Here is a 15,164-nt window from a genome sequence, read left to right as displayed (position 1 = left end):
ATAGGTCTTTCACTTGTGCTTTTGCATAGTTCACTTAATTTATCAGGATCAATTGAAGTCTAGCTCCGTGTTCATCTGACTCAAGTGATCATTAAAGGCGGTATTTCTAATTTAAAACTGATCACAAATGTTGATTATGTATAAACTTAGATGTCTGATCATTCTGGAAATCCCATACTTTTGATTTATTTGTTCATTACCAGCCTGGTATCCCCCATGGTCCATTCATTGGTATTTTGGTATGATCTATCTTGCATGCTGATTAGCTCAAAAACTAGACTGCACTTTAATCTACTAATTACAGAATAAATCAAATATAACAATTTATTATTAGTATAAATGTATCATGCCAATTACATAATTAAACAATTTTAAGCCAATTCAGAATTAAACTGAGTTCCAATTCATATAAATACATAACATCAATTGCTCAAAGAGTAATTTAAGAGATCACTTCGCTTACTAAGACTACTCCTGAATCTCCGATTTTCATTCTTGACGAATTTAGACATTGCAGACTGGACCTGTCACTCCTAGGGTATAAACAGTATATAATATGTGATATCCCCAGGGAAATAAGATTTTAGATAAGTTTAACCTACTTAAAGAACACTTTTAAAAATGGATAAAGGCACGGACAAAGACTGTTTCTGTTTGGTCCGATGACAGTATTGAAGTTTTAAAAAGCTGCTTTGCTTTCTACAGACTGGGAACTGTTTCATGAAACGGACACTGAGAATGCCACAGTGCCAATAACATATTACATCAACTTATGTGTGGAAACAGTGGTTGAGAAGAAAACTCAAACTGTTTTTCCTAATAACAAAAGTTATACAGTACAGACCAAAAGTTTGGACACACCTTCTCATTCAAAGAGTTTTCTTTATTTTCATGACTATGAAAATTGTAGATTCACACTGAAGGCATCAAAACTATGAATTAACACATGTGGAATTATATACATAAAAAAAACAACAACTTTGAAACAACTGAAAATATGTCATATTCTAGGTTCTTCAAAGTAGCCACCTTTTGCTTTGATTACTGCTTTGCACACTCTTGGCATTCTCTTGATGAGCTTCAAGAGGTCGTCACCTGAAATGGTCTTCCAACAGTCTTGAAGGAGTTCCCCAAGAGATGCTTAGTTGGCCCTTTTGCCTTCTGTCTGCGGTCCAGCTCACCCATAAACCATCTGGATTGGGTTCAGGTCCGGTGACTGTGGAGGCCAGGTCATCTGGCGCAGCACCCCATCACTCTCTCTCCTTCTTGGTCAAATAGCCCTTGATGCCTTCAGTGTGACTCTACAATTTTCATAGTCATGAAAATAAAGAAAACTCTTTGAATGAGAAGGTGTGTCCAAACTTTTGGTCTGTACTGTATAACAAAGGAAATTAAGGAGTGTTTAAATAGGAAGAACCTAGCTTTTATTTTAGTTCGAAAGAAATTAAATATTTTGTTGAAGGAGGCTAGGAAAAAAAAATTAACTTTGGGGATTCCAGGAAATTATGGGACACTATGAAAGTATTAACTAATATGGAATCCCCTACAGAAAAGGCTTATAACTAATGATCAGCAAGGAGCTAATGATCTGAATGTTTTAGGTTTAAGTCACCATAAGAGGAAATAGCTGATTATATGCAATTCAGATCAAACACTAGATGTTGCCACACACATCGCAGACAGCAGAATAGTGTTGGCCCAGATCCGTCCCACATTTGGCCTGCATGAAATCAATGCGGGCCAGATGTGGGCTGACACTGGTTGCTGTTTGGGATAGTTTGTTCTATATTTAAAGGTGTTTATGTACCAAATAATCGATGTGTTCTGATGGAATCACTGCCATCTTGTTAAAAACTTGCTAATAACTTAATCCAGCATTCTATCCTATTTTTCACAGATCTATATATTTGCATTGTAAACCTTCTCAGTGGGGTGAAAAAACTGTAATTACTACGGTTCCCAAGAAAAAAATTGAAAATTGTGACTTTAGACCTGTGGCATTTACATTAAATATCATGAAATGTTTTGAAAGATTTGTAGTACATTTCTAAAATAGAGGGTTAAAATTATCGCTTGGTCCACTTGCCATTAATTTTAAGTTTTTGCAGCTACATGATTCCAATCCCAAAATGCTGATCCTATAGTCTCTGTCTCAGCTTTACAAATTCAGTTAGGATCACCCTTATCTTATGTTCAGACCTCAGAGTCTTGTTTGACATCTATTATTTGACATATACTATTTATAACAGTGACCAACAGTTACTCTGGTTCTTGCCTCTCATCACTGGTTGCCTGTGAAGTTTCATATTCATATTAACTTCACGATTCTGTTATATTGAGGCCTTGACCCCCTAATCCCCATTGAGACAGCTTAGATTCTGTGGTTGTTTTGGCCCCAAGTTTGTAAAACAGTCTCTCATTTCATGTTGGGTCTGCCCCCGTTTTTTGTCTAGTTTTAAATGAGTTCTTAAAACATTATTATTCTTTAGCTTTATTGTCTGGGGTGTTGAATTTTATCATCACAGATTGATTCTTTGTTTTAATTTGTCTATCCAGTATTTTAAAACAGCATGTTTTGTATTTAAATATGAGTAAAAATAAAGGGAAACAAAGAATATTGAACAGTTCAAGAACCAACTTCATAATACAATCATCAAAATGTGCCTGATAGTGAACGAGAGGCATCAAATCCAAAACCAATTAAGCCTGGAATAGAATATTACAAAATCAATCAAATAGGTAAAATAAAAAATAAAAATAATTACAATTATATTGGAATTCACTGTGTTCTGGGGAAATTAGTCATTTTTCTCTTTTAGAATGTGGTGAGTAATGAATAGGAAGAACTCCGAGGACATGTGAATTAAAGTGATACATTCTTCCTGCTATTGTCACACATATCAGAATACGCGAATGACTTTCAAAGCAGCCTTAAACTGCACTACATGACCGTATGAAAACTGCAACAACAACAGTTAGGCTGTGTGCTTAGCCTGTTTTGTAAATGAAAAGCTCATACGGTGTGGTATTTAGGCTCCTTTTCTGCTAAAGTGAGAGCCTTTTCTTCTACAAAAAATAAAGACCATGTGAAAGATTTTTCAATTTGGCATCTGATCTCTAACAAAGAAGGAGCAAGAGATTGTTATTGTATTGCCATGGTCACCAGGTCTCAACACAGTATGAGCTCCAAACATACACAGATGCTGTTAATAAAGAAACTGTCGTGTGGTTATTGGTTGATTAGTGAAACTTATTTATTTAAAAAGACACACATTGTTTCAAATACATTTTATGATCTCCATCTCAAAAACTATTTACAAGTATAACGGATACAGTATAAATAAAGACAGATAATAGTAATAGTAAGTAAATAAATAAATACATACAATAGTCGTGGGAAGTCGTGGCCTAATGGTTAGAGGTTTGGACTTCCAATTGAAAGGTTGTGAGTTCTAGTCTCGGGCCGGACGGAATTGTGGGTGGTGGTTAGTGCATGAACAGCTCTCTCTCCACCTTCAATACCACGACTTAGGTGTCCTTGAGCAACGCATCGAACCCCCAACTGCTCCCTGGGCGCCGCAGCATAAATGGCTGCCCACTGCTCCGGGTGTGTGTGTTCACTGCTCTGTGTGTGTGCATTTCGGATGGGTTAAATGCAGAGCACAAATTCTGAGTATGGGTCCCCATACTTGGCTGAATGTCACTTCACTTTCACAATAATGAAAAATTCTTTAAACGCTGCATATTCTACATAGTCTATTCTCTTAGACCAAAAACAGGGCTGTTTATCCAAAAATTACAAGTTTGGTCATCATTTACCTACCCTCACTCCGTCTGTATGAAACCTCTAATTTCATTCTTTTGTGGAACACAAAAAAAAAGTTATTCTGAACAGTTTTAGCACTGACTTCCGTTGTATGAACAAAACACCTAGGCATTTCTCAAAACCCTTTAAACCCGAAGTGTCTGTACAAAAAAAAAAAATCATAATCAAATTAACCACCCCCCCCCTCCCCGACTCCGCAAAAATATTACTAAAAATATTTTTCGAACCACTGCCTTGATCAACAAAAAAATAATATAATTTGAACACTTTGAATCTGAACTTTACAATGCATCTAGCCACTTTGATTAAGTGCCGAGTTATTTGCTCATAAATAGAAGAAAAAAAATCATAATTTATGAAAATTGTTTTTTTTTTGTGCCATGTATTCTATATGTCAGAAACATCATACAGCTCAGATAGTCATGTGTCATTTGAAAATTATAATCGAGTATAAAACAAGTATATTTGTTTGGGGCTTTGACTAAACTTGAGTGAGTCATTGTTTCAACAACAACAACAAAAAAATAACTATTTTAAAAATGTAAAGGGCTAAGAGAAAGGCTACCTTGGTTCTGAATGCTGTCACTTTTGATTATTTCATGATATCACCACAAACTTTAATTCACTTACAGCACATATGTTGGGGAACATCAACAAAAAATTATGCTTTGTGGTATCAGAATTTTCCTCCTACCTTATTTCTGTCCTGAGATATTGAATGTCACATAAGACAGATATGAAACATTTCTCTTGAACACTCACATTTTTTATTTTTATTTGTTACATTTTATGCGCTATTTCTCAGCAGGAGAATGTCCAAATGAAATAAAGTTATAAGGTATAAAAAGTATATAAAGTTCTAAGTTATACAGTTTTGGCATGACATGAGAAGATAATATTTTCATTTTGGGCTTTACAGCTTTATCCCTTTAAGATTTGGTGACTTCATACTCGACTTTCATTTAATTAAAAGCAGAGAGTGTGACTTTAAATGGTTTTCCCACAGTGATAGTGTTTTATAGTTCATTATTTACTTAAAGGGATCAAACTGTATGATCTGATTTCAAATTTTCATTTCTCTTGACAGTGTTACAAGCTGATTGTTCATAGATAAGGATAAGATCCCTGAAGTTGCAAAGACTAAAGTCTCAAAACCAAAGAGATATTCTTTATCAAAGTTAAGACTCTGCCATGCCCCATTGAAATGGCTCATTCAAACCCACATGTCTTCGTCACTATGTGAAAATAATTGCGTAATGCTGCCCAAATGTTCAAGCAAAGAAAGAAGGTGTGGTTTCAGTAACCACATTTAGTGATGAAGCAGCCATGTCAGGGAGATGCTTTGTGTATTTAGTTGAAAGCAAAAGCGCTGTATTTGGCCTTCCAAATTTAGATGCATTTAGGACACTTTAAGATTACTTACAAGTTACAACAGAACAGCAATGTATTTTATGGACGACCGTTTCATGAACCTAGGAGAGGAGGTAATTCTGACTTTGCTACGACAATCTGATGCTTCTGAATATTCAACAATTATTCTCCTCCATGTCACCCTAGTGTGATTTTGGAGAGTATCCACTAAACGCAAATAGCGTATGATGTTATGTGTCAGCTACGCCACGCGGATACATTTTCTACATAGTTTGTGCTTTGATTTGAACGAAAACAACATATCCTTTTGGTGCGGCTGACACAGAACGACATATGCTGTTTGTGTTCAGTGGATACTCTCCAAAATAGCGCTATAGGGTGATGCAGAGGAGACAAATTGTTATTGTTATTTTTTTCTTTTGCACACAAAATGTATTCTCGTAGCTTCGTAATATTATGGTTGAACCCCTGATGTCACACGGTTTATTTTACCAATCTCCTTGTTACTTTTCTGGATGTTGATTGTGGTAGAACCCTTGCTGTCTATGAGAGGGTCAGAAAGCTGTCAGATTCCATCAAAATTATCTTAATTTTTTTCTGAAGATAAACAAAGGACTTAACGCGTTTGAAACAACATGAGGATGAGTAATTAATGGCAGAATTTTCATTTTTTGGTGAACCAACCCTGTTTTGGCTACTGGATTTACTGATGATCAGTAACACTGAATACAAAGTTTTTTAGGAGGCACCATTGTGTAGAAGGAACTCCTCCAGTATTATTATAGACTGCATACATTAGGACTGCGCGATTAATTGAAATGGAATTTAAATCATGATTCGACAGAAGCTGCGATTTTCGTGCGTATCTTTCAGAGAAGCATGGTTCTGTGATCAGAAGTAAATCTCCATCCAAAGGCTTGCTGCAGCTGAATAAACAGAAGATTTAACTGCTTTCATTGATTCATCGTGACTAATGAACACGTGCCTTATTGTTAGAAGTCACATAATCTCACAGAAGGATTTATTTTAAACACTCGACTGACGTTATGAAGTAAATTTGGAGTAAAACATGTTATTAAATGTGTTATTTTCACATGCTTTCAGATGGAACAACATTTACTACATAGCCATAGTTCACCGAGAAGCTACAGTATGCAAACAGCTGTCATTATTGTGAACAATTTCTTCGATTTCATAACCGTGCAATTTATTTATTTATTTATTTTTTTTGCGTAACTTGTCAGTGAACTATGGCTCTTTGTAGTAAATGCTGCTCCATTTGAAAGCAAGTGATGATGATTTACTGCTGATTACAGAACCGGATTTACTAACAAAATGAGCATGACAATCGCATTCGATTGATCGTGCAGTCAATACATCCACTGCTTGAAGTATGGTTCAATTCAATTCAATTCAATTCAAGTTTATTTGTATAGCGCTTTTTACCATACGAATCGTTACAAAGCAACTTTACAGAAAATTATGTTTCTACTATATTAAGTAGTAGCTTATAAGTGGTGACTGTCAGTTTGTGCGCGTATGACAGGATTTTTTGAAAAATTAATACAAGACATAGTCAGCCAGACGATGTACATTATTAATATTATTAATTAATAATTATTATCTGATGCAGTCACACTTGTAGCAATATTTGTGTCATGATTATGCCCTCATGTCCTTGATTTTCTTGAGGCAGGATCATGACAGACCGGTGTTTTGTGTGCAAGCACATGGCCTGGTTGTTGGGCCATGTGCTTGTGTTGTCTCGTTCCCTTGCCCCGCCCCCTTGTTATCCTAGTTTTGTCGTGATTGCCTTACCTGTGCCACCTGTTGTGTCTTCATCAGTCTTCCTATTTATATCCCCTTGTGTTCACTGTCCTGTGAGGTTCATTGTTTCTATATGTTTCTTTGTGAGATATAGTATCATGGTTACCCCTCGAAGAAGTCATTGTATTACCCGTGAGTGTTTGTCTTTAGTAAGAGTTCCTGTGTCAAGAGTCTTTGTTTATCGTGTCAACCCAGTCTTGTTAAGTTATTTAGTCGTTGTTTTCCCCCTCGTCGGTTTTGTTTTCCCCTTTTTGTCAATAAATAACCCTGTGTGTAGTGTATCCTGTCTGCGTTTGAGTTCATCCCTACCCTCCACATGACAATTTGTTAGTTCTGTTTGTTGATTCCGGGTAAGCATCATCTGAGGGTCCGCATCATCTCTTCTCAGGTGTTCTGGATCCAGACTGGAGCTTGTGTAAATCCTAGTTACATCCCGTGGCAAAACATAGAAACAAAATAGAGACATCTTTAGCATAGCTGCTGATCCAACAAAGTAAAATTAGTTTAACCCAAGCTAATAAATAAGAATGCACATTTGATCAGATGCAACTACACTCACAATTTAAAAGATACATTATTCGTATGCTTGGCGAAAGAGATGTGTTTTTAATCTAGATTTAAACAGAGAGAGTGTGTCTGAACCCCGAACATTATCAGGAAGGCTATTCCAGAGTTTGGGAGCCGAATGTGAGAAAGCTCTACCTCCTTTAGTGGACTTTGCTATCCTAGGAACTACCAAAAGTCCAGCGTTTTGTGACCTTAGGGAGCGTGATGGATTGTGACGTGGTATGAGCTACTTGGGTACGCAGGAGCTAAACCATTTAGGGCCTTATAGGTAAGTAATGATAATTTGTAACTGATACGGAACTTAATAGGTAGCCAGTGCAGAGACTGTAAAATTGGGGTAATATGATATTTTCTTGACCTCGTGAGGACTCTAGCTGCTGCATTATGGACTACCTGTGGCTTGTTTATTGAAGAAGCTATGGTCTCCTTTTCAACTGCCTCTCCATTGAAAACTTGGGAGGAATTTTCTTTGTCTCCAAGTACCAAGACATGTGGATCCTTGCATGTCTCATTGTTAAGCTAGTGCACCATATTAGTATCAACCTTGAAAGAATAAATAATATATGACAAGTTGAAGTTGGCATATATGACAAACATTCCAAGGATTCAATATATGGTTACAAATGAATCGCAGAAAAAAAACAGCAGTTGTGTGAAAGTAAAACTGAAGCAATGTTGTAGAGAATTAAAGTAGGTTATTCTAAAAGTAATGAATGACCATTAGTCATGATGACACCTGTGGATAACAAACAGAATCACTGAAGGAAAGAGTTTATGTACAGATCAGTGTAATTGAATGGGCCTATATTATACTTTTTTGGATTTTACTTTTCCTTTAGGTAGTAAGCTGTTTGTGCATGTAAACTATTTTATAATTTACAGAGTATATGCAAAAGGTCTTTCTAAACAACTTGAACTGCCTTTGGTGGTCAATGGGGGGCAAGTTTTGTTTGGTTACTGAAATTCTTCCAAATATATCTTCCTTTGTGTTCAGGTGAACAAAGAAATTCATACAGGTTTGGAACAACTTGAGCGGGAGTTAATGATCAGAGATTTTTAATTATTGGGTGAATAATTCTCAAAAATATTAACGAAAATACAACTCGTAAAATAACCGGCTGTCAAATATAGTCTGATGTGGGTTTTAACATTTCCACATTTAATTAGCAGTTATTTAAACAAAGATGTTGAGATACAGGTTATGGCTTTAAGTTCAATGAGTAATGTCAGACTTAATTACTAAATTGAATGCTTGTCCTTAACTGTGGTTAAAAATGTCTCATATTGTGGTAATAATTTTGGTAATATCGCCCCCCTCCAAGTAGTTTTATCAGAGAGCTGTTATGACAATTTATGACATTTCTGTATATTTATATATATATATTTTACATTAAAGCATGTCAAAATATTCTGTTACACCAAATAAACAAAATAATTAGGCTATCTTTAAAAAAAGCATAATATGGCCCCTTTAATAATCCATAGGCTAATTTACATTTTAGACACACCTTGTTACTTTACATAATATTATTAAGCACATCATTTGATCACGATTCAATGCTGCTCATGTTAATATGCGGTTAACAGATCGAGTGACTTTGTCTTTTAAGTTGGTAAAGTTGTGCTTGTGGGAGGAGAGCATCAATGCTGTGGCTCCCGTTCAAATTCCCGTGTCATGTCAGAATGAAAGTGATCTTCACACCGTTTGCTCTAAAAAGACCAAACTTTTGGAGGATATAGTCGCTGCTGCAGCTTCATTCGCGGTTATGTAGAAACAACATTCCACAAGGATGATTGTTCTCTTCTCACTGATTATCGGAGGCGATGCACTTCTTCAGTGGATTTGGGACTTCATATATGCGGAACGTCATGTGCTCCTGTCTCCCCACGTTAGCGTGTGCGCAGCTTTTATAACTCACCTCATCTTCTCTGCTCCCTTCATGCTTCTCGACGTGTTCAGTCCATACGTGGGATGGCTCCATAAGTACAGGATATGCCGTGAAGTCGTTGGCTTGCGTCAGTGGTTTCGATGTGCTACTCTAATTTTAAGGAAATACATTGTTGGCGTTTTACCGTTAACCGCACTGTTTCTGTCGGTACGACGCACGCACTTACCGGAGAAAGCACCTTCTTGTTTCTATGCCTTCAGGGAATGTGTCTCGTGCATGCTCATATTCGATACGCTCTTCTTCTTTTGTCATTACACCATTCACAAGTAAGCATCACACATCTCGCATCTCGGAAAGTGCAGCTTCCAACATTGCACATAAAACATTGCATGAAACTTTGAATGACATAATTTAAAATTTTAAAACAGTTTTATTAAATTAAACGCTTATCTGTCCTCATATAGGACATATTTGATCAGTTACAGCCTTTTAGTTGTGTCTTTATGCTATACAGCTTTGAAAGATAGCTACATGTTTTTTGTATTGTATAAGCTATGAATCAAATTTGACGTTTCACATTTTGTGAAAAATAGTCTTCGTCTGAAGACACACAGGAAGTGGGTAACGTTTATGAGAAAAGGGATTTGTTTCGAGCACAGTTAATGCATTTCATATTGTTTTAATAAGTTCTTAGAGTGGGCTTATTAAGATTAACGAGTCATTATTAGCACATCCTTAAAAGCCCTATGGGCCTTTTTTTTAAAACAAAAAGATACTTATGGGTGTTTTTAGATTATAATTATATAATTTACTAATTCAAAATTGTATTATAATTTAATAGATGTAATAGCCAAATTTAAATTTTATTTATTATTTCAATATAATAAAATTGCTTTTATACAATCTAAAAAAAATAATAATAATAATCCATTCATTAGATTTTAGAAAAAATAGTTATGGTGGAAAATAACTCAAAAACGAAACCTTTAACACCAGATGAAAAGGAAAAAATGACAAACAAATGCTATGAAATAGCTATGAAACAAATTAGTAATCTCATGTGTTCTGTTCTGAAAGGCTTATATTGTCATACATATGTGAGATATTATGAAATGCCAAAAGTGATTTAAATTAACCAGGGGCAGAAAATATTTGGTGAAAATTGTCCCAGAGAGTTTTAATGTTTCTTTTGCAGATCGTATGGTAATTTCAAAAGCTGACCTGAAAATGAAATTACTGAGTCTACTCAGCTGCTGGTGTAGTTCAGTGTGTAGTTATGTAGTGTCTAGTTTCTATATGAGACAGAGTAGACAAAACACGTCGGATCTGGCCAGATTACAAATAACATCACTTGTATATGCTAGAAACAATACCAACTACTTTATAAATTTAGATTCAGAAATATAAGGAACATACATAAAATATCATGTACACAGCTCAAAATTTCATATATAAAAAAAACAGTCATCACTTTCATAATCTGTTGATGTCATCACATCTCACTCTTGTTGCCTCAAATTCTAACTTTAGCAAGGCCCATATTTATGCAGAATTTATGTATCTATTTGTATTAAATATTTTAATTCATATTTATATCATATTATTATATATAACTACATCACATGTCTGTATTTTTTCCAGAATTCCCTGGCTATATCACAACGTCCACAACATTCACCATCAGCACAGGGATACTTTTGCTCTGGCAGCTCAAGACTCCAGTATTTCTGAACTGCTTTCTCTACAAACCCTTGCATTTATAAGTGCCATGCTTGTGGGCTGCCACCCTTTTAGCGAAATCCTTTTCCATCTTGTTAACACCTGGATGGCTGTGGAGGATCACTGTGGATATGACTTTCCTTGGTCAATGCATCGGCTGTTGCCGTGCTTTGGCGGGGCGCCGCACCACCTGGCCCATCATCAGCACTTTAAAGGGAACTTCGCCCCTTACTTCAGACACTGGGATTACATCTTTGGGACCTCGCTGCCCATTTTAGTAAATGAGAGAGGCCATAGATAGGATGAACCTAGGTCAATTGGGCCATTACAGGACAGTGAGAATGAGACTACTAAAAGTGTCCCATTGTGTCTATGATTTCACCCTATATGAATTACCTGTATAATAACCCAGTTTTTGCAAAGAGTTTCAACATTTCTTACTGGATAAAACGCAGTTTACCCAGCCTGGGAACATCAAGTTAATTCTCTTTATAATAATCAGAGAGCTTAGATTCTTGGTCTGATTTTGTACTTTTCCTAAACTGTATAGAAATCTTATGTACATACTGAATACATATGTTAAGGTTGATAACATTAAAGGGGGGGGGGGGTGAAATGCTATTTCATGCATACTGAGTTTTTTTACACTGTTAAAGAGTTGGATTCCCATGCTAAACATGGACAAAGTTTCAAAAATTAAGTTGTACGTTTGAAGGAGTATTTCTGTTCCAGTTTGTCACAAGTTTCGGAAAGTTTTTTTCGAGTATGGCTCTGTGTGACGTTAGATGGAGAGGAATTTCCTTATATGGGTCCTGAGGGCGCGTCTGCCGGAAGAGCGCGCGCTCCCGTATAGCAGAGCAATGAGAGGCTGAGCACAGACAATCACTGATCAAAGTGAGAGCGTTGTGAAATGTCACAAAAGGAGTGTGTTTTTGGTTGCCAGGGCAAGACAACCCTGCACAGATTGCCAAAGAAAAAACAGCATTAAGGGACCAGTGGATGGAGTTTATTTTACAGAGCATCAACAGAGTTGTGCAAGTGTTTTTGTTTGTTCCCTGCATTTCGAAGATGCTTGTTTTACAAACAAGGCCCAGTTTGACGACGGATTTGCGTATCGTTTATTTCTTTAGGATGATGCAATCCCAAGGAAAAAGGGTCACGATCGTGTGTTGGAACCGCAGGCGGTGAGTAAAACTGCTTAAAATATCTCTGCCTTCTTGTTAGTGCGTCTCCTCCCATGCCAGAGACCCGGTGTTCGAGCCCCGCTCAGAGCGAGTCGTTGCTGCTGCTGCTCTCGTTCAGTTTCAGCCTCGGGATCTGATTCTGGATCATAAATAAACGGCTGAATCTGACTGTTAGCCATGGTTTGTTTTGGATGATGGTTTTTTCCTCAAGGTAAAGTCACAGCTTCCAAACGCTCTCAACGCAAAAGCCTACTGGCGCTCGTGATTCTTTAGCTCCGCCCACACGTCACGCCTCCAGTCGGTCGTGTTTTTCCGGGGAAAATCGGTACAGACTATCTTTCTCTTATGAATATAATAAAACTAAAGACTTTTTGGAGTTATGAAGGATGCAGTACTACTCTATAGGTACTCAAGATTAACAGGATACTGAGTGAAAACGAGCATTTCACCCCCCCTTTAAACAGGTCTCTTTTACTAATGTTTCTGTATACAAATAGAATTATTGCAGCTTTAATTTTTAAACTTAAAAGAACACTTTTTAAATGTTTATCTTAGTCTTAGTCTGAGACAGTAAAACATTTTCCTGCCTTACATGGGTGGATGTTGGTATGTATTTTAATATACAAAAAAGCATTCAAAAGCACAAGGTTTTTTTTTCATGCTCACCAAGGCTATGTGGTGAGAGTGAAAAAAAGTGAAAACAGCAATATTATGAAATATTATTACAGATTAAAATAACTGGATACTTTGTATAATTACATTTTAGTCCTGAAGTACTAAAATCATAGTCAATCCAACAAAACTCTACCAGTGTGTCCAGCCTGAAATTCAATCAAATTCTGTTTACGTATTCAAATCAAAAACATATGGCACGGCAGTGAAGTTGGAGACAGATTAGTTTGCACATTGGCCGAGCTGATCATGTTAGTCATTTGGACACTGATGTAACCAGTTTACACCAATCTATTTCCCTAAAATACTCCTAATGGTTTGAGAAAGTTATGACCCTGATATACAGCCAACTTACCTCTCTCCCACAACAGTTTTACAGCATGATCGTGGACGCCGCTCTGCTCGACCAGCCACACGTTTTCAACGACACAGAGGCCTACCCTCGCCTACACCGGAGACTAGTGATGGTGAGATGAAGCCACATGAAGCATTGAAACTTTTCAGCCAAGTGGTTCACAAAAGGGTTCTTTTCCTTGAGGCTTCATTTGCTCACACTAACACCCGGTGGCCAAAGAGTGTAAAACAAGCAGATACATTACAGATGACCCAATGTGATCTGTGATAAATTGTATTTTGCGCCAGTTAAGGCTTAGAAATAATGGTGAAAAATAAAACTGTTTCCACATCTATTTTTATGAATATAATGTGTATTTTCTAGTGGTATATAATATAGATAATATAACATAACTGTGTAATAAACTTATGGAATTGAAAATGTGTGTAAATCAAGTCTTTGCTCATAATGGGCAGGAGGGGCAATAATACTAGTCTAAAACTGTAAAGTGGCTGTGTTTAACAAGGCAGAGGACCATGAATTTTCAAGATTTGTACTGCTTCCTGAACCAGTCGGGCCAAGCGAGGCTTCGATGTCATCAATGACATCACTGCTCTAAAGCGATACAAGCCTCGATACCGGCTTCAGAGACTGCCTCTGCTAGCGACGTGGGCCACCAGTGTTGCTTCTTCTTTTTGTTTGTTCTTTACAGGGCCCACTTACAGATAGCCTAAGGGCCCCTTAGCGCTGGCCCTGCACAGGTATCCCTCACTTAGCCCACACTATGTCACGGTGTCTGGTCTGTGTTTCCCCGGGTGTCCACTAGTGTTCTCACTTCCCCATAGGCACTTCACCGCAGGCACTACTTTCCCACATAGCTTTGTCCCTTTATCACAGTTAATTGTACACCTGTTATTGCACTCTGTCTGTGTCATGGAGTGCTTATTTTCCACTCCGCAAGATGGCCGCCAGCCCAGCGCCACAGCGCAAGGTGGCCGCCGGTCCAGCGCCTCTGCACAAGACCCTCCAGAGTTGAGTCAGGTTCCCGTTGACCATCCAGAGTCGGGTCAGGTCAAGTCACCATTAACCCTCATGAGTTAAGCACTACCACAGTTAAGACCTCAGGAGTCAAGTCAAGTCACTGTTGTTCTTCATGGACAAAGTCAAGTCTCCAGTGTTCTTCATGGGCAAAGTCAAGTCACAAGTGTTCTTCATGGGCAAAGTCAAGTCACCGACTATCTTCATGAGCAAGGGCAAGTCACCGACTATCTTCATGAGCAAGGGCAAGTCACCGTTGATCTTCATGAGCAAAGGCAAGTCATCATTGATATTCATGAGCAAAGGCAAGTCACCAATGATCTTCATGAGCAAAGTCAAGTCACCAACGATCTTCAGGAGCAAAGTCGTCACCAATAATCTTCACGAGCAAAGTCAAGTCACCAATGATCTTCATGAGCAAAGGCAAGTCACTGTTGATCTTCCTTAATCCAGTCAAAACACCACGGATCTACCAGAGCCTCTCCACGTCTCTGCTGAACTACCAGAGCCTCTCCACGTCTCAGCCGAACTCCCTGAGCACTCGTGGCTGTGTTGATCTTCTGCGCTGCCCTGGTGGGCTTCTGTCTCGACCGCACGGATGTGGTGGTCTTCTGCGCCGCCCTGGTGGGCTTTGGGCTCGACCGCATGGCTCCAGTTCCACCTGATCCACCCTGGATACTTGCCCTGTCGGCTCGGCCCTGGGTCCCTGAACTTTCTGTTCCCTCCTGGTCTTGTGT

At 37.8% G+C, this 15,164-nt stretch overlaps 1 protein-coding gene across 1 annotated transcript; it reads left to right on the top strand.

The window, feature by feature from the left end:
* Nucleotides 1-9,092: 9,092 nt before the first annotated feature.
* Nucleotides 9,093-11,803, top strand: LOC113070454 (cholesterol 25-hydroxylase-like protein). The gene is made up of 2 exons (XM_026243734.1): nucleotides 9,093-9,806; nucleotides 11,122-11,803. Exons 1-2 carry the CDS (start codon nucleotides 9,382-9,384, stop codon nucleotides 11,498-11,500), a joined length of 804 nt encoding a protein of 267 aa, XP_026099519.1. The 5' UTR covers nucleotides 9,093-9,381; the 3' UTR covers nucleotides 11,501-11,803.
* The last annotated feature ends 3,361 nt before the right edge of the window (nucleotides 11,804-15,164 follow it).

This window comes from Carassius auratus, unplaced genomic scaffold, assembly GCF_003368295.1.
Source record: "Carassius auratus strain Wakin unplaced genomic scaffold, ASM336829v1 scaf_tig00004282, whole genome shotgun sequence".
In the NCBI taxonomy this organism is placed as follows: Eukaryota; Metazoa; Chordata; class Actinopteri; order Cypriniformes; family Cyprinidae; genus Carassius; species Carassius auratus.
Note: the sequence above shows the minus strand (reverse complement) of the source record. Positions and strands in the feature narration are given on the sequence as shown.